Below are 26020 nucleotides of genomic sequence, written 5' to 3'. Positions count from 1 at the left end.
TCCACGACCCTATCCCGTTTAACGGACTTGATCAAATAGATGAGGGCCATTTTTATCACCAAGTCTATTTAAATTAACTATTTATTAGTATTATTATTAGTAAACTTTATATCTTTGTTATGCCATAGAAACTCTCATCTATTCCTGAGCGATGCCATACTAATGCCTCTTCTTTTTGTTTTGTTGATTAAAGTTGTCGAAGACGAGGCAAGATATTGGGTTTGGTGAAGTTTGTAATCAGTATGGAGAGTGCAGCATAACGCATTACTACTATTTTGACCTGTGTTTCATTTCTCGCATATTTCAATACTTTCTATCGTTACTGGATGATTTATATCTTCGGAATACCCTTGTTTAAGGTGTTTAATGCAATCTGTTCATCACCAATTGATATAGGAAGTAAAATAAATAAATAAAATCGATGTCCATCTTTCCCTACGACAGAGTGTCCGTCTTTCCCATTTTGGTATCAGGATTCAAAAACCACCAAAAAACAATATTTTGCATTGCTTTCTCTCTTGTTCTTTTACAAGTTTTTTGCTTAATAATCACGAGAATTCATTCAGCTAATAAAACTTCCAAAATTATAAACAATGCAAGTTAAAGAGCTTAAGATCCACACTAGTCAAACTAGATCCACAAGGGTGCGCACGATTGAAAACTTTTTTTTTGTGAATTTTGCGTATTTTTTTGCCAAAACCTTTCTCAAATGTGTTGTTTTACCTTCAGTTTGGATGCTACATTGTTGAATTATTCGAAAATTACCTTTTTCATGCATTTATCAGAAGTGTTCATCTTACACGCAGTGTCCGTCTTCCCCTATAACTAATAGTTCTCAACTTTAAGAGCAGGAAGAAGAAAACCAAAAAAAAAAAACATCCACATATTGGATCCTTCAGTTAATTTCACTTTTATTAAATGCATCAACCTTTTCCGAACCGATGCGCTGCGAGCAAATGTTTTATCGTGTGCAGTTTACAATAAATAAATATAACACCTACCAAATTAACCGCGGGCTTTAGACTGCTGTACTGAAGAATAATTTTAATTAAAAAATCTCGCTAGCTTCCACTTTACGAAGGTATTAAAACAACATCTCCACCTACAATCGAATGTGTGCAGTTGTCTTCAACGCTCAAATCGTTCTCGATCGTTTACTTCAGCGTAATGTAGTGCCATTTGTCAACTGTGGAAAGATGCAAAAAGTTGTATCAACTTCTATTTCACTAAAACCCGCACATAGGAGATGCATATTTCTCATCATACAGCGTTAATTATGTTACAAGCAGCACGAAGCATGAAAGCATGCACACTTTATTGATACATTTTAAACATACACAACCACCATCAAGAGCTATTATTTAACTAACATCTAGAGCACGTTCAGCATTGCCGGGCGAAAGCTAGCTACAACACACACCGGTTCTTACAGTTTTGAATAGCTGTTTTCCGACCCGAAGTGCCATTTGTGAACTATACCACAAAGCAAAAGAAGAGAAAAAAATGTGAAATAGAAAGAAAAAACAAAAAGAAACAAGTGTTAGCCAAATCTACAGATGTACTAAATGTATGGCATGCGGAGAGATGACGTTTCTGTGCTATTAACAATACTAATGCCTTGTGCGCTTCAACACTGCTGTACAGCTATCTTCACTCAGCTATTGGCTGCAAGTGTGCAAACACTACCATATAAACAGTAAAGGCTACTTACGTGCTTCACTGACGGGTTCGGGATTACCACCGGTCGCACTCTTGGCAAACACCTCATCTGCTGCATCATTAGCCACCAGATACGGCGAACCGTCGACGGTCGTGTTCAGGCTGCAATACAACAGTGTAATTTAAAAATATTGTTCACTACGTTACAAATTTGCTTACGCCGGGTTTTCCCGCTTCCGCTTACCATGAGATGCCATTGTTGTCAACCTCCTTGTTAACCAGCTGCTGCCAAAACCGGTGCGTCTCAGCGACCGTCTTGGTGGCGAATGCGGCATCCTTCGCGTCGCCGTTGAACGCGAACTGATTCTCCGGCTTGCCGTCCGGGATCTTGTAGATCTTGAACCACTCGACCGAGGCGCGCAGCAGCCCGGGGAACACCGTCTCCACGTCGCCGATATCGTTCACCTGATCGGCCAGCGGGTCGTTCACGTTGATCGTGATAATCTTCCAGTCCGTTTCGCCCTCGTCGATCAGTGCGATCGTGCCGAGTATTTTCACCTGCAGCACCTCGCCCCGCTTCGCAATGCGCGAGCCAATCTCGAGCACATCGATGGGATCGTTGTCGCCCTTGCAGCCGGTGTCCGCGTCCAGGTGGTCCGGGTTCTCCCAGGTCTGCGGGAACGCACCGTAGTTCCAGATGTAGCCGTGGTGCGGGAAGCAGTTGGCGACGAACCGCAGCTTGCCCTTCTTCACGTCCTGCTTGATCGGGTTCAGGCCCTCGCCCAAGCTGATTTCCATCTTGGCGTTTGTCCAGCGGGGCACCTCCACCACCATGTTGTACACGGTTCGCTCATCGTTCGCGTACAATGGAATGTCATGCAAAGGTGAAATGGACTGTCCGTTTTCGTTCTCTGCAAATAAAAAACAAAGGGAAAAAACGCACACACAAACAGCATGATTACAAACGCAATTCAAAACGCGAGTCGCGTGTACGTCGATCGTAAAGCAATTAAATTGTCTATCACTATCGACGTCGTCAAGAGATCCCTATCGAGATTCATTACTTAAGGAAACGCAGCGCCTGCTGCTGCAGTACGATAAGAGTTGAAAGTTCTAATCGCAACCAGATATCGAGCAAAGGGTTCCGTCGCCCCGCGGTCCAAGTTCACCAATCGATTCCTAGACAAGTCCGAGCGCTAGTTTCGCCGCCGTACCCATTTCTAAACATCAGCCAATCCTCTCGCTCACGCTTATCAGGCGATAAGGTAAAGCCGCCACACTCTACCCAGAAGGTCACGAACACTTCCGCGAATGTTAATTCTTGCCCGCTGAGCGGTGAACGGTGAGTCAAGTTCTCGGACGCCGATGTTAGGGTCAGCGGAGTTTCACGAACCGCCAAAAGCACGGGCCCGGAGCTATTTTTAGGTTATGCAATTTCACATCGTCTCTCCCGTATGTAGCGCAGGGTTCGGGTTGAACGTACGTAAAAAATGCACCCACAACCCACATGCACTTAATTGACAAAATCGATTGTTTCCTCCCGGCTCTACGATGGAAGTGAAAGTGCATGAGCGTGGTTCTGCTGGGTGCTGCAATACTCACTGAAATAAACCCGGTAGTCGGTGGAGTTGGGAGCGCCACGTTCCGCAATCTGGTACTTGCTGGCCGTCATTTTATGCTTGGCTTTATTGCTGCTGGAAAATTCTCGCCCCGAAAGCTGCCCGACTCGCGAAAGCGAAGCTGAAGGTAGCAATTTGCTGTCGCCAACACTGGAAAGATGACCGCCGCAAAAACGCTGCACGTCCGTTGCCGCAAAAAACGAAGAATGACAACGTGTTGACGTTGAGTTAGGAGGAAAGCTTTTCTGGTGCGAACGGGGTCGGATTGCGTCGGGGAATGTACCAGAAGGAAGGGCGCAGGCTCCGCGCCAAGCAATGCGGCGCCACCAACACACCGCCGGATGCATGTTTACCTCACCTTTTACTGCGCGAATGCACTGGCAAGAGCGCGGAACAGATTTACCAAACTAGAAGGAGCAAATATGAACCAGAACAAAACACGGCACGTTGTAGCAAAATCAAGAAAATAGGTGATTATATCCGAAGGGCCGGTTGATTTTCATGAAGGAGTTGAGCGTATCTATTTTAACGAAAGTTGTGTCAAAATTTCGTATTTTTAACGAAGATTTGATTTATACTGCACAGAGTTGAGTTCAAACTTAAATAACGGCTATCTGTTGCGAGTACTTTTATTGAGAACGAAAAACCAAACACAAGTTGGCTGCGTACTTTACTATCAGATGCGAAAATTATCTCCAAATAAATAAAAACGAGATTAAAATTAATTTGTTTTTCTAACTATACAAACAATCCTACACTTTACAGCATTTTAAAAGCTGTGTCTTCGATTGAAATACTAATTCCCAATTCGTTAATCTAGGATTTCGTTTTTATTTGTATGTTTTTTGTTTAACAAAAGTAAGATCTTGCTGCTTTTTAAAAAACACAAGGAAGTAAAATGCCTCTCCGAACAACAAAAAATAATTGCCGCTGCTACGCAATATTCCTTATTAATTTCAGTTGTTTGTTATTTTCCATCGTCGAAGTGTTTTGCTTCTCGGCGCGTAATAATGCTAACCTTGCACTCCTGCTTAGTTCCTCGTAATAGTAGTAATAAATCTAGAGCCAAGCTAGTTTTTTTTTGAAAATTTCGTCGCTTATGAAATCATGGTCATAGTCCCCCTCCCTTACACCGCTTGTCTAGGAGCCAATCTTTTCAATTTCGTCCGAATTTTCCGCATCCAGCAGTTGAATCTTTTTCTGGAAATGGGCCTCAATCGTCCTACAGATTTCCATGCTGTGATCACTGTCGACAAGATTGATGGCGATACCGTTCTTGCCTGAAAAAAGGGAACGTGTCGAATGACGGAGCAGTGTTAGTGTTAGCTGCGTTGGTAATCCCTTCTTCCTAGTAAATCCTACCGAAGCGTCCCGTGCGACCGATTCGGTGCAGATAGGTTTCACAATCAGCCCGACCGCTCTGGTCCATCGGTAGATCAAAGTTCACCACAATCGTAACCTGCTCGACGTCGATTCCTGCGAAAAAAAATGAAGCGAGATAAACGATGATAACAGGTTCACGGGGAAAGTGACTATCCAGACTTTTCTGTTGCCTTGCACCGGTCGCTTACCTCTAGACAGCACGTTCGTGGTAATGAGTACTTTTTCCAGCCCAGCACGGAAGCGATCTAACACGGCCAGTCGTTGCTCGACGGTCAGTTCGCCGGACAGCACGGCCACCGAATGTCCATCCTGAGTCATTTTTCCTGACAACCAGCCAGCGGTTTTTCGTGTCTAAAGCCAAATAAAAGGGGAATGATTAGAATCGTTAGATATCTCTTCTGCTGCTTCACCCGCCCCTCCAACACGTACATGACAGAAAATGATCGCTTGGCCAACCGTTATCACACCATAGATGTTAGAAATGGCCTGATACTTTTCGTCCTGATTTTTGCACTTCACATAGTACTGCTTGATGTTATCGAGCGATTCCTGCTCGCGGGCCAGCCGTATAATGATGGGATTCGGCACAATGTACTCGGCAAACTCCATCACCTCCTTTTCGTACGTCGCGGAAAAGAACATCATCTGGCAGGACGACGACAGCTGCTTGTGAATCCGGATGCACTGATCCTGGTGGCCCTGGGTGGCAATCATCACGTCCGCCTCGTCCAGCACGAACACGGAGATCTTGCGCAGATCGAACGCCCGGAACTTGATGCCCCAGTCCATCAGCTTGCCCGGCGTGCCGATGATGATGTGGTCGGTAATCTTTTTTCCCTTGGGCAATTCCTCCCCACGTACCGCAAACCGGAGCTTGATTTCCTTGCAGAACTTGGCCATCTTGGCCGCGACTTCGCCGGTCTGAATGGCCAGCTCGTACGTCGGCGAGAGGCAGATCACCTGCGGGTAGGGTTTGCGCGGATCGACGCGACTCAACATGGCCAGCACGAAGGCGGCCGTCTTACCCGTGCCCGACTGGCTTTGGGCGATCATGTTCTGTGGCGGATCGGCCAGCAGTGTCGGAAGGGCCGTCTCCTGGATCTTGGACGGTGCGTTGAATCCCATCGCGTACACACCCTGCAGCAGCTCCGGCTTAAGATGCAGCGCCTCGAACGATTTGACCGAATGCAGCGGCGAGGATGGATCTTTACGCTGCACCTCGAGATCGAGCTTCGATTCGACCAAACCCTTGCGAATGATTTTCATCAGCAAACTAGCATCGGCCGGGCTGTGAATGAAACAAACGAAATGACATTAACATTTGCACGAGGCCACTATTATCCATCACGGAAGCTTACTTGACAGTTTCAATCTCCTCGGACCCGGCAACTGAGGGTGGCGAACCTGCTGAACCATTTACGGCCGGAGCGGCTGGTTCCGCTGCTTCTCCCGACGCTTCCGGATTGCTCTCCGCGCTTCCTTTGTCTTTGCCTATAGCGAGACTGTCCACCTGCATTCGCCGACGAGGAAAAACAACATTCATTAGTCAAATTGCGTCCCATCCGGGGTCAAACAACGCGCACGTACCAGATTCGATATTTCCTGATCTTCCGTCTTCTGCACCCAGTTCGTAGCGGCAACCGCAGCAGTGGCAGCGCTTGCATTGGTGCTCTCTGTGGCCGTGTCCGCCATCGTTGTGTTGTGCTAGGATGCTAGGCTTGAGATGCACACACACACACGTACGCACACAATTACCCGGTGATGGAATTGCACACTGTACTGCAAACGTGGTTTTTGCGCAACGCTGTGTCCGCAAGTGCCGTGTCACTAGGAACGGTGAGCCGGGGTGTTTTCTTTCGTGAATTTGCACTAGAAATGCACGAAGAAAAAACGTTCTGGCCACAAAGCAAAAGCGGAAAAGGTCCAGGAAGCCAAAGGCGTAGGAGCGAGCGTCATCCGGCGACGGCAAGAGGAATGTTTGACAGTTCGCAACCACCTTGCACAGGGTTCGTCGCCCGAAATTTATGGAACGGTGTCAATTTTTTGAAAACTTCTATGAATCTATTTGATTTGTTAAAATGCTGTTGATTTACCCTACATCGTTTGATCAGCAATTTATCATTTGAAATTTTTATACATTTTCTTACGGTTTTTGCATAGCATTTTCTCTGGAGAATTGAAACAGTGCGTGTAAACGTTGCTCTAAATTATGAATTTTCATGAAAATTTACAGAGAAAAAATAAACTTATGGAAATTAATTGTAATAATTACTGATAACACGTTATCATTTGACTTAACTTACATCAATGCCACGTGAAATCGTCTATCTTTTTCAACTGCAGTGTATTCCACTAGCCCTGTCTGTCTGACAGTTGGTTGCTGATGTTATTATTACTTGTTTACAAACTATCCTCGTTCTAGTCGGCAACCAAACACGCAGAGAGCACGCAGAAACACCAAATGAACATAAAAATCTATCTCTCGTCGAAGCTGATAGAAAAATGCACCTTTTGCGAACTGTACGGACTGGTGGAAGATTTGCGAGATGAAATCAGATTCACCGTGCTGGATGCAGAGCCACTGCCGAACTACACGGAACCGATCGGCAAGATATGCAGCGTAGCGGACTACACGCAATTCCGGGCGGCGCAAAGCGATCGAACGCTACGAGAACAGCTGGCACGGGAGGACAATTTCCTGCGGTTGGCCATTTCCAACAGCGGACGCATTAAACACGTGATGGCAAAGGTTAAAGGCGTTACGATAGAATCGCTCAACAAACTGCTCATCATTTACGACGAGAAGGGCTTCAGCAATCTGGCCGAGAACGATCTGACCGCCGAAGACTGTGACAATGATTTGCTACATCTGGCCCGGCTTATAAAGGCTAGCAAGGCGGAGCCGATCGGCTGGACGGAACAGCTGCACACGCTGACGGAACAGGATGTGGCGCAACGCATGTACGGTGTGTTCCTTCCCGTGGGTAAAGCTTTAAGTGTGGTTTTGCGCAAAACGGCACTGTATTACCATTTCAACGAGTGGGTGGAATGTATACAGCAGAAGGACGCTAATGCTGTGAAGTGGACGTTGCTGATGGACATTTGTTTCGGTGTTGCCATCATGAGTATGATTATGTACTTTGGCAATCCCGGTACAAGGTTCATGGAATTTGCCGAGGTACGGGATGAATTTGCGCAACACACGCTATGTAAGACACGATTTTCAAATCACGTTTATTCCATAGATCGTGGTGGATGGTCTGCTGCAGCTGCTGCAAACGCTCCGCGGCAATCCGATCGGATTGAAGCTGAACGGTTCGTTGAATGAATTTTTCTTTAGCTGCTTTAGCTACCAAGTGGACCTTTGGTGGATGTTTTTGAGTGAGTAAAATAGCACACATTAATGTTATCAAAATGTAATCGTTTCGTACCATTTGTTTTAGGAATTCTGTCCCCGGCCATACAGTTCCTGTTCATCCCACTGTCAATTTTGGGCCTGTTCGGGTTATCATTTCAGGTGGCCATGCTTTCCGATTTGATTGTTCTCATCAGTTTACATGCCCATTGCTTCTACATCTATGTGGCGGTGTAAGTAAAAATAATTCATTTCTATGTTGCTTTTTGCTGATCGTGAGTGTATGTCCTTTTTTCCTTTTGCAGCCTCTATCGGATTGAAGTAGGCGGCATAGGAGCCCTCTACCGTACCGTGTTGGGCAAGAAGCGTAATGTTCTACGAGATCGTGTCGAGGCTCATGACTACATGAACCGCCAGCTGTTCCTTGCCACGCTTTCCTTCACTGTGTTACTATTCCTTCTACCTACCATTTTATTCTACTATATCGTTTTTGCATCTGTATGTAGTCCTATCAGCTGCTTCGTTTTTTCTCTAATGAATCTCATACGGTGTTCTATGTACCTTTGCAGCTTCGTTTTGCAATTTACTGCCTATCGTACACGCTGATGAAGATACGTCGCACCATTCTTCGATTTCCGTTCGATGCGATGGTCCGCTGGCTGCGGGGCGTGTACACCAACTTGGAAAGCTTGGAAATATACAACATCGGTTCGATCGCGAAGGAAAACGTAACGATCACGTACGTAGCGCCACGCACGGCTACCTTCTGGTTCCGGGACACCTCGAGCGATTTCCCACGCTGGGAACCAAAGTGCCAAACTAGCAGAACGATTTTGGAGTTTTTAGTTAGCCTAATTAAGGGAGAGCTTGTTACCTTCATTCAGCCGGACGAACGGATAACGCCGCCTGCAAAGGAGAGGGAAAAATAAATGCGATCCAGTTTCCAGTCAATGGACGGGTTCCAATAATAGGATAATTCTTATGCTGCGCTTTATTCCTTTTTTCGCTTGTTTAATGCAGGCTTGTGGGTTTTCTGCTGCAATCGGCTGTTTCGTGTAACCGTCTGAAACAGGTGCCAAGCGATTTGAATTTGAATTTCGCTTGTTTAATGCAGGGTTGTGGGTTTTCTGCTGCAATCGGCTGTTTCGTGTAACCGTCTGAAACCGGTGCCAAGCGATTTGAATGTGAAATGTTTCACATCCCCGCTACATCATTTCTACACAGCAGTGCGATAATCGCGTTTCAAACTCGCACGCCATAACAGTGCGTTTTAACGATCCTAGGGTAGTTGGAACATTGCTCTCTGCATTGCAGTGGCAAAACTACATCAGCCTTCCATTTTGCCGTGAATTTTCGTGGAAAATCTAAAGACATAGCAACTTTCTTCTGTTTGGTTTTGCTGTGATAACAGGAAACTGCATATGCTCCGTACTGTCATACCTTGCTGTCAAACGTAGTACGCCATGACCCGACCTGCTCCTCTGCGCCTCCCATGAAATGTTGTGATGTTTCAATGTTTTCTTTCTGTGATGTTGTTTTTTGTACAGCACCACCCCCCACCCCACCGATAAATGCATTTTTTTATCACTGCAATTCGCGTTTGTGTATAGTGTGCGTGTGTGTTTCCTCCTGTGTTTGCTAGAACACAGGAAGCGTAACGCTATTATCTCTGTTACATACACGTAGCAGCAGTACGAAGTACGATACACTGGAGAGCAGGTGATTCATAGTGGCTGGAGGTAATAACAGCGCAACATTATTCAGCCGCGTAGTGGATAGTGGGTGGGCGAGTGAAAATGTGTAATAGAATGTGGTGCTGATCGATTGTGAGTGTGTTTACGCCATCGCCGTTACGGACGTCGCAAACCGGACGAAGCCACCGCAATGGACTCCAGGAAAGATATCTACAACCTCTGGGTGCAATATACGACAAAAGTTAGTGTGTGCGCTTTCTTTGGGGCGTTGGTTGTTGTATCAGTAATCCACAGTGTTTGTTTGTTTTTTCTCTTTGCTGTTTTATCTCTTTTTATCTAGAACGAAGAAACCTACTTTCGGCAGTTCATAGCGGGATTCGTCAGTATATGGCACTCCCAGCTACAGCTGGACTTTGACAATGCGCCCCGGTGGGACGCGGTGGCACCGGATCTGGGGCCGCACCTGAGTCGGCTGCCAGACGAGCTGCTGCCCGCGATAGAAAAGTTTCTGATAATCGCACGAGACGGTTGTGAAAATGTAAGCAAACATTGCATAACGCTGGAATGGAATGGGAGACACAAACCAAAAAAAGACATATTATCATATGAACGTGGACGTCATCCCGAAATGGCCGTTTGTTTTGAGTGTACGCCGTACTGGAAATAATCGATCCAATTCTTTACATCCGTTCTAGGGCCGGAATGAAGAAGGGGAGGAGACGGGCGTGCACGGTAGCTCGATGAGAGAAAATGTGCTGCTAGTGCAATGTTTGACCGTCATCTGTCGGCATTTCGAAAACATTGCTGCCGTTATCAACTCGAGCTACATCTCGAGTTGCATCGCCATTTCTAACTTTATCATAACACGGGTGAGTAGTAACGTTTGGATGGTTGTACGGCTGCAGTGGTTCGGGCTTACACATCATTGGCCCAACTTGTTCTCTCTTCCAATAGCTAAACGATGAACGCGGCGAACCGGAGGACCAGGAAGCGGATCTGCTGTTCGTGGCGAGTGTGGCCCGGCTGCTGGAAGTGCTGTACGATCCGTACCTGACCTGGCGAAGCTACTTACGGGGCCACCACGCGGACTATGCCAGCCTGGGCTACAAGATATCGCAACTGCAGCCGGAAATAGTGCCATTCATATACGACTGCTTCCAGGGCGGTAAGGTGACGAAGCACGCTCGCATCGGCAAAGACTTGGTCCACATTCTCGGTGCCGTTATCGCCGGATCTCAGGTAACTGGCGTACCAAATCCATCCCGCTTTAGGCTTCGTAGAGCGGCAATATTGCGAGAAATTGGCGCTCTCGATCAATCTCGTGTTCGGGCACATTGTTTTCTCTTCGTCATTTCTGCAACTCTGTTCTGTTTTGGTGATTGGTTATGTTTTGTAACAACACTTATCTTTCATACGTTTTACTTCTCGTTCCTGTTTGCTTTTACTTGTTATTGTCCGGCGATACACTTCTGTCACTCTCTCTCTCCCTCTCCTTCAGGTAGCTTTAGTTAACGTTCCGCTACCGAATGTCAATTCGTACTATTTAAATAATCCGGTTGGTGAAGGAAATGCACATGTTTCGGTGAGTTGGGTTTTGTCCGCTTTTTAGCATGCCCTGCGTTGTAACGAAAAAGAAGAAAAGAAAAAAACAGTAATTGCTGCAAAAAAAATGGTTTTGTTTCCTTAGCGCTTCTAACTAACTGCATGATAAAGCTTTGTGGTAGATTATGGCGCCCATTTGTTGTGTATTTGTGTTTTTTGTGCTCTAATTTTATGCTCCTGTAAGTGGTTTGATTAGTAGTATCGATAGTATATTAAACTAACTTTATTTTGGACCATCAAATTTGATTCCTTATGTTTATATGTTTCCCCTTTGCATGAAAAAAACAGTTGTACATCTTATTTGCTTCCTGATTTGGGGTCCTCCCGATTTAGGCTTACTACCCAACCCAATGCAAACCCTTCCTCCTCAGTGTTGTGGTTGTGTTTCATTAATAATACATTACCTTTCCCAATTTCCAGCACAATGGACTGCGTGCCATAAGCCCTGCAACAGTTAGCATCATTATAGACGTAGTATGTAAATGGGAAAGCAATGCTGAACTGCGGCAATTAATGCTCCACTGTTTCGCGTTGATGGCAGTCATTCTACAAAAGTCTAGTCCCGAGCAGGTAAAATAATACACCAGGGCTAGTTTTGCCTTTACACTCTTTCTGATTGAGTTCTAATTTACCGTTTCCTCTTTTTTTTCGCTTTTGCAGCGTCAGATTGATTTGCTGACCATTTTCCAACTGTACATCGGCTCGATACGCGACCTGCTGACGACGGAACACTTCCTAACGAAGAGTTCCTCGGTTGGCAGCTTCGAGCTGTCGCACGATGACGATAATTACATCGACGTTAGTGCGCTCTGTGCGGCAGTAGCGATCATCCGCGACTTTATTCCCGACCATGCAAACAAGCTCATTCTGTGCAATGCCCTGTTCGAGGCAAAGTTTCTCGCCAACCTTGTGCAGATACCGGAACAAGTGAAGGTAAAACCGCCAGATCGATCGAGTAGCTTTTTTTAAAAAACGCTTTTTACCTCACCTTTTTGTGCGCTTGCAGAAGTGGAACATCGATCACCAAACGCTCGGCACGGTGCTGGTGGAAACGTTGCAAAAGTTGTGCTATCACTCGGAAAAAATGCAGCACAATCTGATGCACACCAACTCCATCAACGTGCTGTTCGATGGGTTGAGAGAGTTTGGCAAACCTTCGGCCAGCTTGATCAGCCAGTGTTTGGGCTTTGCGTTTGACGAGCACGACACGAGACAGGCGAACCCGGTGGTGGTCACCAAACTGATCGAATGGATACCGCTGATGGGTGAGCAGGAGCAGAACATGCTGAGCGAAGTGCTGCTAAGAAAGTGCGCCGGCAGTATGCAAAGGTACGTTGAAAAGGTGTAAACAACAGATTGAAAGCATTGTTTTTACCAATTGGTTGTGTTTCTCTCTTGCAGCAAGCAGCTCGTTTGCAGCCAGAGAACGATCAAACGTATCGTGGACGTTTGTCTATCCCGTTGCCAACGGTTGTCATCCAAGTGTGCAATGAATCTGCTGAAGCTAATAGAGGAGCTAGCCAAGTATAGCATCCTGCCGGCGGAAGTGAACAGCCTGTTCCGCCTGTTGCGCCCCGATGCGCAGTTTGACTACCGGAAGCTGCTGCTGGAGACGATACTGCGCATAACGCAGCACCGCAGCAGCGCCGGCTCGATGCCGGACAATTTTCTCGACATCCAGACGAACACCAGCGGCATCACGATACCCGAGATACGCAAATGGGAAACGACGCACGGGTTCGTGTTTCACGCCTGGTTGCGGCTGGAGGAGGAACGCTCGATCGCGCAGAACTATCGCCGGCAGCTGTTCAGCCTGACGACCAACTACGGTACGGGGTACGAGTTTTTCGTCCAGAAAAATGGCAACTTTGTGGTGAGTGTGATCACCAAGAAGGAGTTTTTCACTGCCACCGTCACGTCGCCGCAGCTGCTCGATGGGCGCTGGCACTCGGTGACGGTTAGCGTGGTGCCACCGAAGCGATTATTTTCGTACCACCAGATCAACGTGTACCTGGACTCGGTGCAAAAGCTCGGCTCGACGATGAAGTACGCATCGTTTGCGGAAGTGTTTCACTACTGCTCGATCGGGGCACCGTACAACAATTTCCGCAAGGTGTCGCACACATCGCACCAGTCGAACTCGGCGCGCATGAGCCCGGTACCGGATCCGGGTGTCGCATCGCCGAGCAGCGAGCGGGAAGAGAAAACCAAACCATCTGGCCTGTTTCCGAATCTGATCGAGCGGACGTTCTTCCCCGGGCTGGTATCGCAGGTGCCGAACTATTTTACGCTACCGAGCAAATCAACCTCCTCGCTCGATCCGAGCGTAAAGTCGTACCCGATCGGGATGCAGGACTTGGTGTTTGGGGAGGCGATCTGCTTGAAGGGACAGCTCGGCGCTGTCCTGCTGGCCGATACGAACATCAACCTGAAGAGCCTGTTCGAGGCGGGCCCGAGTGTGGCGAACGTGTTGGCGACCGACATGATCGAATCGTTCGATATGGCCTCCAAGTTTGTGTTTTGCTTCGCGCCGAACGCGTGCTTCGACGGGTTGTGCTTGGACCTGGCACCGGGCAATCAGTACAATGGCCACCTGGTGGCCAGTGTCGCCCACACGCTCTCGCTGCAGAACGCACTGAACGGCATCGGCGGCATGGTGGCGCTGCTACCGATAGTGGACAGCTTGGCGCTGCTGCCCGACGCGGACCTCCCATCGGCGAACGAGCTGATATCGCTCAGCCCGGTCGAGTCGCCGCTGAAGGAGGAACGCTTTGGCGATTGGGAAATGCTGCAGCTAAACTCGCTGACCGAGGCGAAAATCATCCAAAACCCGATCGCTTGCTTCTTCTGCCTGGTGCGCAACTTTATCAGCGGTAGCGAGCTGAACAAGGAGAACATGCTGAAGAATGATGCGATCGCGATCATTAGCACACTGCTGCAGCGGTGCAACGAGCGGCTGTTCGACGTGAACGTGCTGATGGCGGTGCAGCTGCTGATCGAGTCGATACAGAACGAGATGCCGTCGGGCAATATGGAGCTGCTGCACGTGCTGCATCGCGATCTGGTGTTTAACTTTCGCATCTGGGCGAAGGCACAGTTCCAGATCGTGATCGGGCACGTGCAGTACATCAGCACAATTATTAAGGACGATCGGAAGTACTTCCGCCGGCATTTTGGCATACAGTATCTGCTGGATGTAATACAGGAGCATTTTACCAACAACGCCAGCCTGCCGCCCCAGGACGCAAAGATGGTACGGGAGTCGCTGCTACGGATCGTCAAGTACTATATCCAGAAGGAGGTCAACATTAAGGAGGTAAATGCTGCATGCTCCTTACAATGGTTCGAGCAAACGTAAATTTATTCTTCCCTTTTCTTATCCGTTTCCGTTTAGATATCGGCAATACTGACATTCCTCACCACGACCAAGCACGAGGCCACGGTTGGCGAAATTATCGATATGCTTGTGCTGCTCATCGAGGGCAAACACGTGAAGGATCAAATATTCCTGCTCATGTACGAACCACACATGGCGGAGGCGATGTATATGCTGTTCATTGATCGTCACTTCGGCAGTGAGGTGCATATGAAGCTGATCAAATTCATCACCGGCATGCTGTGCACGAAGCGAATATCGGCCAAACATAAGGCCGCTCTGCGGCTGTACGATACCACGATCGAATGCCACAGCCTGTACCCGGGACTGTTCTCGTTCATGCTTCCGTTCCAGCTGGAACCGCACGTCATCCTGGGCCTGTTGGATCTGAACTTAAGCTCCGACACCGAAATGGGCTACGCCGGTGCGCTGTGCCTCATGTACCATTCAAATCTGTTAGAGCTCTCCCTAAAGCTGGAAATAGCGCGGCGTCTAATGACGAGCACGTTCACCAAACCGAAAGCGCCCCAAATGATAGCGAAGCAGGTCGGTTGGCAAGAATCGATCGCACGCCTGCTGATCAAGAAGCCGGTAGAGAACCGCTCCGAGGAAGGTGCGGAAAAGGGCAAGCAAAACCTGCTCACCGACATGGACGAGGTGGTGAAGCGTGAAAGCGAATCGTCCGCTGCCGGACCGGGTGCGGACGATTTGATCGTGTTCGACGAAGAAAACCTGGAGCTCCACGTGCAGGAGAGCGGCAAGCAGCCGAACTCGTTCATGTCCGAGGCGGCGACGGTGCTGGAGCACGAGATCAAGGAGCTGGCGGACACGGTGCAGGAAGCGGTAGTGGACAACATTGCCTCCTCGATCACCTCGGTGTACTCCGTCATTCGGCAGAAGACGTCCGACATACAGGACACGATCGGTTCGCTGACGCTCAGCTTCGAGGAATCGGCGGGCCGGAAGAAGAAATCGTCCCTCAGCAGCAGCAGCGAGGAGAACGTATCGCTGGACGAGTCCGGTTCGCTGGCTGGCGGCACCGCGTCGATGGTGGTGGAGGACCTGCAGTCGACGAAGAGTGGCGAAGAGCTGGACAGCAGTGCGGGCAACAGTGTCGATTCCGCCAGTGAGAAGTACGCGGACGACAATGAGGAAGAAAACCTCGTCTGCTCCGTGTCGAGCAGCCTGTTCACGATACTGTGGCGCGGGGTAGAAAACTCGAACGACTCGTGGCAGGAGCGGGGCCAGGTGATGGCCTGCATCAATCTGATAGCGCTCAACAACGAGCTGTACTGCTCGCATCTGGCGCTCCGGCTGCGCATCCTCGAGATGGGTGTGCAGGCGGCCCTGATGGACCTGGCGGAGAACGCTCACCTGGCGCTGATCCATCAGCAAAATGCGGCCCAACTGTTGCGCCTCGCGTACGACCTGGTGGTGCTCGATCCGAACGAAGACGACTCGAAGAAGTGCTCGGTCAAGCTGCTGGACGGGGTGCTTTCGCTGCTCGACATACTGATGGTGTTTCAGCAGAGCAGCAGCGACGACTGGTCGGAAATGTCGCACCTGTGCTTGGGCCTGCTGCTGAAGTGTTCGCACAGCGCGAACTCGGAAATAGTCGCCATGGCAACGGCGAAGCTGCACGCGCTGCTACAAAACCGCACCAATCAGGACCCGGCCGAGATTGGGTACCTAATGTACAGTCTCAATCAAGCGATGTGCAACGCCATCGAGGTGGACAACTCGGAGCAATACTCGTTCCTCATACCGGTGATGAAGGCGCTGCTGGAAAAGTCGCGCACCGTGCTGGGATTGGCCACGCACACACCCGACCTGCCGGCGACTTCTTCCGGGCCGATCTTCTTCCAAGACTTTCAAACCTACTGTGCTAGTCGGCAGTGGACAACGTTTATCGACAAGAAGGTAAGAATTTATTACACATTTTTTAATGCACGGGGCTTACCTTTGTGAGGGAGTTTAGGTGAAATCATTTCCATTCCTTTCTGCATTGAAACGCCACCTTGGGTACACTTTCTCCCTCTTACATTTATTGTTCGACAAACTTTAAAACAGTTTAATAAATACACTATCCTTCCTATGTAAACGATCGATGTGCACGGAACGCAACACGAAACGAAATACTTTTGCTGTAATGCACCGCTAATGCTGCTCGTTGGAGAGAACCACCGTACTGGTAAAACGCAACCGCACGTGCGGTGATGCGACACGTCTATCTCTATCTACCTCTATCTATCTATCTAGCTACCTATTGGTTTATCGTCGTGTCCGACAGATCCTTCTTCTTCCGGTTGCCGCGCGTACCGACATCGCTAATGTCGTCGTAATTTTCCTCCTCATCTTCGTCCAGCATGGTGTAATCGAGGCTACCGCCGGTGGCACTGCGATAGTGCTGCGTGTCTCGCCTGCGGGTCGGCTGGAAGCCACCGCCACCGGGTCGGTCCGATCCCGACTGCGCTCCCTGGCTCGATCCGGCGTAGTAGCTGTGCGAGTTAGACTTCTGAATCGACAGTATGTTCAGATCGTCCAGCCCGATCGGTTTCGATGGCCGCTGGTGTGGGGCCGCTGGTTGCTGGTTGCTGGGTGACCCGTTCGCCTGGAAGTAGTTGCTGAGATCGAAATGTTTCGACCCCTCATACTCAACCGATTTGCTGGTGGAAATGGATGAACCTCCCAAAGGTGGTGCCCGTTGGCCGGTTCCCTTTCCCGCCCCGCCACCGCCCTTGTTCTGTGACGACAGCAGCACAAAGTTGGGCGGTTTGGAGTCCTCGGCCGGTTTTGAATGCGTTACGCCGGCCGGTTTGGAGTGCTTGATTTGCTTCTTCGGCTCAAAGTCCAGAAACTCGTCCGCATCGATCGCCACCTGATGGAAGTCGGAACTCGAACCGAACGCATCGCGCAGATCGTCCGTGTCGAGATTGTGCGTAATGCCGGTGGACGGCAGCTTTGGCTTCTTCTTGCGGCGGCCCTTGAAGCGCTTGCCTCCGGAACTGCCCGGTCCGGTTGGGAACTGCTGCTCGTCGGACGCATCGTACGGGGCTGGTTGCTGGTTGCTTTTAACCGGAATCCGCTGCGATTCCGAGCCACCGTCGTAGTAGGAGGTGAACGAGTTGAAATGATCATCCGTCCCGCTGATGGTTTGCAGCGTACTGTGCGGTGGTTTGTTCGGGTTGGTCTTGGTGGGCGTGTGGAACTGCTCCTGATCGTAGCGCGTTGGCAGGCTGGGTATGTACTCTTCCTCGCTCGTGCCGACCGAGCTGTGCGAGGTGGAGTGTGTCGAACTGACGCCACCGTTGTGCGGCGAACGCTTGTAGGACGTTTCGAAATCACCCGAGGGTTCGAATAGGTTCGATTTCGGGTTCGAGGGCACCTCGTACGAGGTGATCGGTGTTTTGTACGGATCTTTGCGGTACTTTTCCAGCGGTAGCTGATGCTTAGACCCTACATCGCCGAACGAGGAGGAGGAGGAGGAGGAGGACGTGTCGGTGTAGTAGTTCCCTTTCCCCGACGGTGTGGTGTACGTGTTGATTGCAGTCGAATCAGCAAACGAGGGCTGTTTGATGCCGGTGTGCGAAAAGCTGTGAGAGTAGCTGCCGGTGAAAGCGGGCGAATGTTTGCCGGCCCCAGGGAACCCATCGAACCCGCTGGATGAGTCCAGGAACGAGGGCGGTACCTTCGACTCGAACGTGCTAGACAGCCCGCTGCCGAAGCTGGGCTTGGAAAAGCCACCGTCAAAGTTCGGCGATAGCTCGAAGCTCGGTTTACCGAACGATGGGACCGAGCCGCCCTGGTAGCCACCGCTGTGCTTGCCGAAAGACGATCCTTCGTAGCTGGGCTTGCCGAAAGACGATCCTTCGTAGCTGGGTTTGCCGAACGACGATCCTTCGTAGCTGGGCTTACCGTAGGACGATCCTTCGTAGTTGGTGATCGTCTGGCCATACGCAAACGGGGGCGACCCGAACGTGGGCGAGGGGTGAATCGGTGGCTCCCCGAACGAGCCGTGATGGTCGCCGAACGATGCTTCGAATCCGGAGCTGTACGGATCGTCGATCGACTGCGGCACGTAGTGAGACAGGGGCGGATAGTTCACGTTCGGGGGGCCGTACTTGCCGCGCGGCTTAGAGGCTGGCCGACGCGGTGGCCGCGGTTTGCGACCGCGCGGTGGTGGCGGCGGTGGTAATTTGGGGCGCCGTTTGATCACGCGATGTATTTCGACCTCGTGGCGCTTCTGGCGGTGCAGGGCGGCGGGCACGGGTAGAGGTTCAGCAGACACGGCGGACGCATCCTGCCGGTCGGGCAGGTTTTCCGGTTGGTTCGATTCCTCTGCCACGACCAGTGCGACAAGAAGCTGTAATGAGAAGAAGAGTTTCATTTTATATATCAAATCATTGTCAGAAGTTCATGTTTGAGTCTCCATAATGGCTCCCTTCGTTTTTTAAAAGTTTGTTTAATACAAAGAAACATAAAACCGCACATTTTACGACAACGACGAACAACATTTTCCTTGCAGTCTGCATTGGCCACTCTCCTCCGGTGCAGTTCAGCTGCGTAGTGATCAGCTGTAGTGCAACGAGTGCAATTTTCAAACAACACCCACCTATCCCCTCCCCCCTCCCCCTCACTCCCCATAATGCCAACGCCAGTCACACCCATCGGTTGGGAGGGGTAGACTGTTCGAATGACCGAGAAAAATCGTTTACGCACCTTTCGCCGGCACGCGAAGGCAACCACCCCGACCCAAGATGGGGCTTGGTGAATGTCTCTGAATGTTTGCGCATACACACACACACACACCCGGCTCGTGGGTTCACACATTAGGGAGGTCGATCAGGCGGGCAGCGGTGCACACTAGAATTTCGAACATAAATTACACGTACGGCACTATCTGCCAAAGGTGACCCCTTCTGCGCCTTCTGCGTTGCAACTCGGCTGCTGCCTGGCGTTGTGACGTTTGGCACTGCAATTGCTGTGCTGCGTTGTCTAGGCAACGCGACAAACTTTTTGTTGTTGTTGTTGCAGCAAACACACTTGGGCCCCGTACGCACAGGGCTCCAATGTGGGTTATTGGAGGTTTTACTTTTTCCCAACACTGTTTCCATCTTTCCATGGGCGTGCGGGGTGTACCCCCGGCCGATCCGATAAGCAGCGGATGTGGACGGAAGAAGGGTGTGGACAAGTTTTTCTTTTCCAGCTAACGTCGAAAGAGAAGAAAAACTGGTTTTTCTAGCTGGCACGGTGGCTGGATGAAAATGAGCCGCGGCTACTTTCGATTTCCTCCGCCCTGGCATGCCAAATCACCAACAGCTGGTCTGGTGGTGTGCGGTGGCACCAGCAGGGAACCCAGACAGAGCAGAGCTATGCTTTTCGCGCACGTTCAATGTTTGATTGGTAGTAATTGCTCGGCGTGTGTGTGTGTATTTTTGTCGGCAAATGTGGTCAAGGCACGATCACGACGCGCTGTATACGATTATCTCCACGCGGTGGGGTTTTAGGGAAAGGATCACCCGGTGGGGCGCAGGGAAAAACGGCGACAGAGTTTGGTGAACAAATTGACAGCTTTGTCAAAGCATTGCGACGCCGGCGGCTGCTGCTGCTGCTGTATGATACACGTGCAATGTGCAACAACGTCTTCCGAAATCGCCACACAAGTTAATAAAAACTATTTTATTGCAACTAACGCAATGCGCCGGCTGATCTTTCCAGCGATTGCATTGAAGCGCTAGGCGTTGGAGAAATTTCCCTGTCCAAGAACGGCAGTGGCTAACCACACGATCGAACAGCAGCAGCGATCGAACGATTGTGGTTTGCTGTTTGCCTGTGCGATGCCCGCCACCTGCTTGGACCGTCGCGGCAGGAGGCGTATGACCCGTTGGAATCCGATTTGAATTTCTCCTATTTGAATTTTCTCTCGGCAAGCGTGCCACGGTGCCCCGGTGTACCTGATGGCTGAGGTTTTCCATGCAATTGTGGTGCCCGGCTGGAAAGTGAGATTAAAAGCACGGCTCCCTGGGTCCCGGGGAGCATTGCAGATTGCATTCAATCGGAAGTCGTAAAACGCATAATTGTAGAGGAGGGTTTTTTCTTCTTCTAATGCAACGGCTACAATTTCTCTTCCTCCATGCGGTGCGATGATTTTATGCGGTGCAAGATAATCGAATAGTTAAGCAATAATATATTCCACCGTGCGCTCACGACGCGTGCATCGGGGCACGAGCCATAACAACAGCGGAAAAAAACACAAAAAAAAAACAGTCGAAGTTCACCCCGGGAGGCGTAAATTGCCTTATCATTATTATGCACCCACAGTGAAAGCCTCCGTTTGGCCATAAAAGCATAGCACCTAGTACAAAAGAAAGAAGGGGAAACTTATTCCAAACCTTATTGTGAAAATCCCCAACTCCGCCGTTGAGCAATAAGCAACAACAAGCAGCCAGCGCTGTTAAGGTGCGACACGTTGGATGGTAAAATTATGTTAATGAACCCATCAGTTGTTGGCGTGTTTTATGCTGGGAGGGAACGGCGAAAAATCGTGTATCTTCCGTGTGATATATTTGTATTACTGTGATTTAAATGTGTGTAGTTGTAACACAGACACACACACACACACGTGATTATGCTCCCAGATGCGCCCATTACGTGACACGTTCTCGGGCTTAGCGCGTGTGGCTTTGATCAGCGCCTCGCGAGATCGCCCCATTAAGGGGATGTCTTACAAATCAACAAGAAGAAAGTTCGCTCCTTGTATGGATTATTTGGAAAATGTGAAGTGAGGTTTAAGTTCCGCCGAAAGAAGCAGCAAAGAAACCACTGGGAGAAGAAGATACTCTTTTTATCGGCAATTATGTAAAGCCTAGAGGCGGGGGCCGCCGCCGGAAGATGGAGTGCCCTTCAAAGACGGACAGGGCGAGCGCGCGCGTGCGTATGTGCGTTGTGCGCCCGGAATGCGCTGAAGAGCTGATGTGCTTTCAGGTCAAATGTTATGCAGGGAAATTGTGTAGCTGCCAAACATTTAAAGTGGATTCGTTTGTTCACCCAGCACGGTTTGAGATATATAGTTGTCAGCTGCTTAACGGGGATTTGAATGAGGTGATTAGACACAGACACACACAATCACTCGTTTTCCCGATGCGCGCGAACCGTTTCGGAAGCGAGTCATTCATAGAGTGGACTCTTTCCAGCTGGGCGCTTATGTTTGGGCACCGTTTGGCAACGCTCGGTTGCAAGAGGTGCGGGGTGTGTCTGTAGTGTCGATGATCAAGCACCACCGGTGTGGTGCCATTGACTGGTCTGCCCGGGATGGCCCGTGTTTGAATGGCGAGAGTATAATGGAACAATTGTGGAATGCTTCATTAACCAATTGGAGTGTGGCAAGAGTTGGTTGTGGTGAAGAGTTTTATTCATAAATTAGTTACTGTTTTTGTCGTACCATTTGGTCAATCTAAATAATTTTTTAAAGTGTTGGATGTATTGGAGCATTTAATAAATTTTTACTTTTTTATGTTTTATGCGGTTTGACGCGTATTTACGATTTTTTTTATCACGTTCAAGAAGTAATTCCACATCACTCTGATATTTCATTTTCATCATAATAACTTTTATTTTCTTCACCATGATTTTCAACACTCAACTGACAACGGGTCAAACCCCGGTGAAAAAAGCAATGGCAGAAGTCTGTTGAAATGTTGAAAATCATACGGAAGAAATTAAAAATTAAAAATTAGAAATTAAAAAAGAAATTTGACTTGGAAAACCCTGTATTCACCGTGTACAAGATGTTAATCCACATCAATTTGATATGTATTTCATTTCCATCATAAATTTTTTAATTTCTTCAGCATAATTTTCAACATTGAGACATGTTTGATTGAATTTGACAGTTCTTTGTGACGGGTTGAAAATCATTTATATGTAGTATCTTGGAGACGATAAATAATTATGTTATGATAATCGAATTAAAATTTAGTAACGAATGTGAATTTCGACAGTATTTAAAAAAATGAAAAAGTAAAAATTACTTTCTCAGTAAGATAAATTTGGATAATATGTCATTCTGTTTTGCATTGTGAATCATAGTTGATGTAACTTTAACTTTTGACCTGCATTAAAAAAAACTGCTTGATCATCTGCTTGCATCTCGATCAATGTGGATTTTGTTTTGCATGTTGCAGACGATCATTAGTTATAATTTAGTTAACAAATGATATAATTTCACAGTGTTAAGCACAGTTCATTTTAATATTGACCTCCCAATACAGATAAGTTGAGTGTAAAATGTAAAAAATAGAAATGACCCTTTTGCTCCCATGGTACGTCTATCATTTTTTTGGCCAACCTTTTTTTGCGATCCAAAACTATGCAGCTATAGATACATAATTTCCCTTGCCTAACATACAAAAGATCTCACCGCCCGGAAACGGGTGTAGAGCAGCAGCAGCAGCAGCAGTGTTGCGCAAAACAAATAAGCACTTTGAACCTCGTCCCTGTTTATGCACGCGTGGTCGCGGCCGAAAACTTTCTTCCTCTGCACAGCCCAGATTCGAGGTCAGGTATGATGATGATGATGATGATCATGATTTGGATCGACTGGGTGGTGATGAGTGCGATACAATCTGTGTGTATATTTCTCGTTTCGTATTTTTCGTTTTCCCAGCGGCCTTCATGCTGCAATATTGGGGCATCACCGATCATGTCCCACTGAATCACTTGCAGCATTCACCAACCCCCCCCCCCCTCACCCCAGCCCCTCGGATGAGCTGCCAATTCCGTTAGTGATGGTTCAATTTAGTGCGCCGACGCAGAAAGCTTCCCGTAGCCATTTATTACCCGATCAACACGATCATTATCGCTAACCACACCGATTGCACTGGGCGTAGTAAACTCGTCGATCGCGCGTACTTTTCATTAAGGGGCGCTCCGCCGAGTGATCGTTGTAAAATGTTAAAAAAGAGCGTGCTAATAACGATCCATCGGTGCATCATGTTCCGGATTTTCGTTTTTGTGTGAAATTTTGGACAAACAAAAATGTAGGTTAGCTGTTTTTGAGGAGCCTTCCCAGCTGCAGGAGACCGATGAAAATATTTACCAACAGAAGCAGTTGCTGCCAGCAGGCCATATTGTACACCGTCCGCCAGGAGGGGGAGCTGCTCGTTCTTTAATTCACCCACAAACAAACACTACTGCAAATGCGCGTATCGTTCATAAGCTCACAAAGAAATAGATGCAATTTTTCACTCCTTCACAATTTCACGCACCATCACTGAATGTTAAATGCACCGTACACTGATCTTCGTTTGGATAAACGCCCAAAAGCCAAAGGCACTACGTTAAGTAATTCCACCTTCTTGCACACCACCAGCTCCGTCGATCGATCGCGAGCGTGTGCGAAAATTTTCCAACCTTGTAGCCCGCGGGACTGTTTGTTTTGTGGCTGTTTTTCACTCTGTTCCTAAAGACCACTCGCCACAGACACACAAAAACACACACAAAGACACACGCTCGCACCCACAGTTCCGGTTCTGCTCTTACTCTCTCAGCCACTTCGGGCTCGCAATGTACAGGCGCGCGTCGTCGGTATCGCTGTTCTTCACACGGAAGGAGCTACTGCGCTGAACGGTGTCTGCGTTTTTCCACCTTCATTGCGAAACTAACCGGCCAGCGCTGGAGAGGATCTTCTTTTATAAATTTCCAAACGCCACTACTCTCGCCCTTGCCTGCCGCACACACACGCACACAGTACACAGACCCGAACCGGCTTCCCGGACCGGAGGCAGTAGCAGCAGCATCGTCGGTTCCGCCCTTCCCTTCAAAGGGGGTGAGATGGCACAAGGCAACGACGCGCTACTACGCTACATTTAGTTTCCTCCCCGTGCTGGCCCAGCGCAGAAACGCTACAGAAGACTTGAACGCTTCCATACGCGACGAACCGGCAGAGCAGAGCAGACGGCACGGAAAGAGAAAGAGCGGAAAGAGCGCGGAGTTTGGGGGTGACTGTGAAAAAGAAATGGCATGTCTCTCTCAAGCTAAGCCGTTCACCTTTCTCTCCTTCTAACCCCTTTCCCCGGGCCAGGCGGGGAAGAGCGACGAGAGAAAATGCTCCACCACCGCGCGACGAAGAATCGTGCGATTGTTTGCGCTTCCCCCATTGCATACCGTTCGTCATGGGGGGGGGGGGGGGGCATATTCGACACTCGACACAGTAGTACCTATGGGTGGGATTAGATCTTTTGAATGCGAAGGGAATAGGCGTTCGGGGGTTTGGCAAACAAAGCTCGAAATAAGAAAGATTACTAGAAACGAAGCATAACGGCATGGGAACTGTGGCGATCGTGCCAAAATGCTGCACCTTTGCCACACTGCACACTGCACTGCACCAGCGGCACATGATCCAATCCCTGTTTCTAGTGGGACGGAACGAATTATTTATGAGCTTTAAGGAAATCAATAATGCACCCTGCTGATTGTTGATGGGAATTATGCTGCTTATTAAAAATCAATTAATGCATTTCGGTTTGGCGTTGTTGAAGCGAGAAGAAGCTTCTCCAACACTGCGCTGTTCGCCTTCTATCGATTGAATTTGTTAACTAAAAACAATACACGCATCTTTTGGCACTTTCTTCCATTGCGACCGTTGTGTGATGCTGCGGCTGCCGCTGTTAGTTATGTGTGATTGCTTTTACACTTGAGTGAAATCACTTTCCTTCATGAATAACACTGAAAATATGTTACCTACGGCAGTCGTGTGTGTGTGTGTGTGTGTGTATGTACCTTCGCGCTACGGTGCTGTGCTCGAAATTCATGCACAAACCGCAAGTTCGAATTGTGACACATTTCTTCCCGGACCGGCGGATAAAATCGAAAGTTGCCGCTGTCGTCTGGCTGTCGGTCGGTTCACCAACATACCACCATCCCTCTCGGGTACGGTTGAACGGTCCGGTCAGCTTTCCTTCTCGTCACAGCCGCCACCGCTGCAGCAAAGCACCGAAAGGATCGAACGTACCGCTGAAGCCTTGAACTTGGCGTTCGATGTCAAAATTTAAATTAAATCCAATCGTTCCTGTACCGTCCACACGACGGTCCACCTTCCGCGCGGTTGCTTGCGCGCGGTGATACACCACCCAACGTTCACCACCCAAAGCAGCACAGGAAGCGGAACGAATCGTACGGCATTTTGTCCAGTTTGCAGGAACTGGAAACCGGGAAGCGAAGGTTCCTTAAATTCCGCCCGAGCAGTGTGTCGAGTTTCGTTTGTCCGGACAAACAGGTATTTGTTTGTGAAATTGCGGAATCGTTTGCGCGTTTAAGTGTGTAATGCTGCACA

The 26020-nt window shown here is 48.9% G+C and overlaps 5 protein-coding genes across 10 annotated transcripts in view; 2 read left to right on the top strand and 3 right to left on the bottom strand.

The window, feature by feature from the left end:
• Positions 1-886: 886 nt before the first annotated feature.
• On the bottom strand, positions 887-3842 carry LOC1272774 (inorganic pyrophosphatase). Of its 5 annotated transcripts, none has more exons than XR_009765572.1 (5): positions 3262-3630; positions 1904-2570; positions 1712-1821; positions 1371-1473; positions 887-1186 (listed from the first exon to the last, which is right to left on the bottom strand). XR_009765572.1 is itself a non-coding variant. In XM_003436422.2 (5 exons), the coding sequence occupies exons 2-5, from the start codon at positions 3329-3331 to the stop codon at positions 1427-1429; spliced, it is 894 nt and encodes a 297-aa protein (XP_003436470.1). In that variant the 5' UTR covers positions 3332-3454; positions 3637-3825; the 3' UTR covers positions 887-1426. The 5 variants fall into 5 exon arrangements, 4 of the variants coding, with proteins under 4 accessions (XP_003436470.1, XP_558852.4, XP_003436468.2 ...); XM_003436422.2 differs by adding an exon at positions 3637-3825 and having other exon boundaries at positions 887-1473; positions 3262-3454; XM_558852.5 differs by lacking the exon at positions 1371-1473 and adding an exon at positions 3637-3812 and having other exon boundaries at positions 3262-3454.
• Positions 3843-4089: 247 nt separating this feature from the next.
• LOC1272773 (DEAD-box helicase Dbp80) lies at positions 4090-6678 on the bottom strand. The gene is made up of 6 exons (XM_311683.5): positions 6249-6678; positions 6020-6171; positions 5091-5949; positions 4850-5012; positions 4641-4754; positions 4090-4558 (listed from the first exon to the last, which is right to left on the bottom strand). Exons 1-6 carry the CDS (start codon positions 6351-6353, stop codon positions 4419-4421), a joined length of 1533 nt encoding a protein of 510 aa, XP_311683.5. The 5' UTR covers positions 6354-6678; the 3' UTR covers positions 4090-4418.
• A 359-nt stretch (positions 6679-7037) lies between these two features.
• Positions 7038-8986, top strand: LOC1272772 (uncharacterized). The gene is made up of 5 exons (XM_311682.6): positions 7038-7839; positions 7907-8042; positions 8105-8249; positions 8322-8514; positions 8586-8986. The coding sequence occupies exons 1-5, from the start codon at positions 7123-7125 to the stop codon at positions 8943-8945; spliced, it is 1551 nt and encodes a 516-aa protein (XP_311682.6). The 5' UTR covers positions 7038-7122; the 3' UTR covers positions 8946-8986.
• Positions 8987-9476: 490 nt separating this feature from the next.
• LOC3290833 (neurobeachin-like protein 1) overlaps positions 9477-26020 on the top strand; it is a 64879-nt gene continuing 48335 nt past the window's right edge. Inside the window, exons 1-10 of one of the 2 annotated variants that reach the window (XM_061646488.1) lie at positions 9477-9951; positions 10051-10248; positions 10406-10579; positions 10665-10949; positions 11209-11292; positions 11733-11882; positions 11973-12245; positions 12319-12641; positions 12714-14628; positions 14707-16608. In XM_061646488.1, the coding sequence (XP_061502472.1) occupies positions 9901-9951; positions 10051-10248; positions 10406-10579; positions 10665-10949; positions 11209-11292; positions 11733-11882; positions 11973-12245; positions 12319-12641; positions 12714-14628; positions 14707-16608 (5355 nt within the window). In that variant the 5' untranslated portion in view covers positions 9477-9900. The remainder of the gene's footprint in view (positions 9952-10050; positions 10249-10405; positions 10580-10664; positions 10950-11208; positions 11293-11732; positions 11883-11972; positions 12246-12318; positions 12642-12713; positions 14629-14706; positions 16609-26020) is intronic. The other variant, XM_061646489.1, reaches the window with a different exon arrangement.
• LOC5667707 (uncharacterized) lies at positions 16707-23993 on the bottom strand. The gene is made up of 2 exons (XM_061646490.1): positions 23786-23993; positions 16707-19051 (listed from the first exon to the last, which is right to left on the bottom strand). The coding sequence occupies exons 1-2, from the start codon at positions 23813-23815 to the stop codon at positions 16952-16954; spliced, it is 2130 nt and encodes a 709-aa protein (XP_061502474.1). The 5' UTR covers positions 23816-23993; the 3' UTR covers positions 16707-16951.

The sequence above is a fragment of the Anopheles gambiae genome, chromosome 2 (genome assembly GCF_943734735.2).
Source record: "Anopheles gambiae chromosome 2, idAnoGambNW_F1_1, whole genome shotgun sequence".
NCBI classification, from domain to species: Eukaryota; Metazoa; Arthropoda; class Insecta; order Diptera; family Culicidae; genus Anopheles; species Anopheles gambiae.
Note: the sequence above shows the minus strand (reverse complement) of the source record. Positions and strands in the feature narration are given on the sequence as shown.

Bases quoted from the DNA above. Each gene is read 5' to 3' on its own strand.
- LOC1272774 (XM_003436420.2), bottom strand. From the start codon at position 3,625: ATGCATCCGGCGGTGTGTTGGTGGCGCCGCATTGCTTGGCGCGGAGCC. The intron at 2,571-3,261 runs GTGAGTATTGCA...TTTTATTTGCAG, and splicing joins CGACTACCGGGTTTATTTCA to AGAACGAAAACGGACAGTCC. The intron at 1,822-1,903 runs GTAAGCGGAAGC...GTTGTATTGCAG, and splicing joins GACAACAATGGCATCTCATG to CCTGAACACGACCGTCGACG.
- LOC1272772 (XM_311682.6), top strand. From the start codon at position 7,123: ATGAACATAAAAATCTATCTCTCGTCGAAGCTGATAGAAAAATGCACC. The intron at 8,043-8,104 runs GTGAGTAAAATA...CATTTGTTTTAG, and splicing joins CCTTTGGTGGATGTTTTTGA to GAATTCTGTCCCCGGCCATA. The intron at 8,515-8,585 runs GTATGTAGTCCT...GTACCTTTGCAG, and splicing joins ACTATATCGTTTTTGCATCT to CTTCGTTTTGCAATTTACTG.
- LOC5667707 (XM_061646490.1), bottom strand. From the start codon at position 23,815: ATGGCCTGCTGGCAGCAACTGCTTCTGTTG. The intron at 19,052-23,785 runs GTAAATATTTTC...TTCTCATTACAG, and splicing joins GGCAGCAACTGCTTCTGTTG to CTTCTTGTCGCACTGGTCGT.
- LOC1272773 (XM_311683.5), bottom strand. From the start codon at position 6,353: ATGGCGGACACGGCCACAGAGAGCACCAATGCAAGCGCTGCCACTGCT. The intron at 5,950-6,019 runs GTAAGCTTCCGT...TTTCATTCACAG, and splicing joins GAGGAGATTGAAACTGTCAA to CCCGGCCGATGCTAGTTTGC. The intron at 5,013-5,090 runs GTACGTGTTGGA...ATTTGGCTTTAG, and splicing joins AAGCGATCATTTTCTGTCAT to ACACGAAAAACCGCTGGCTG.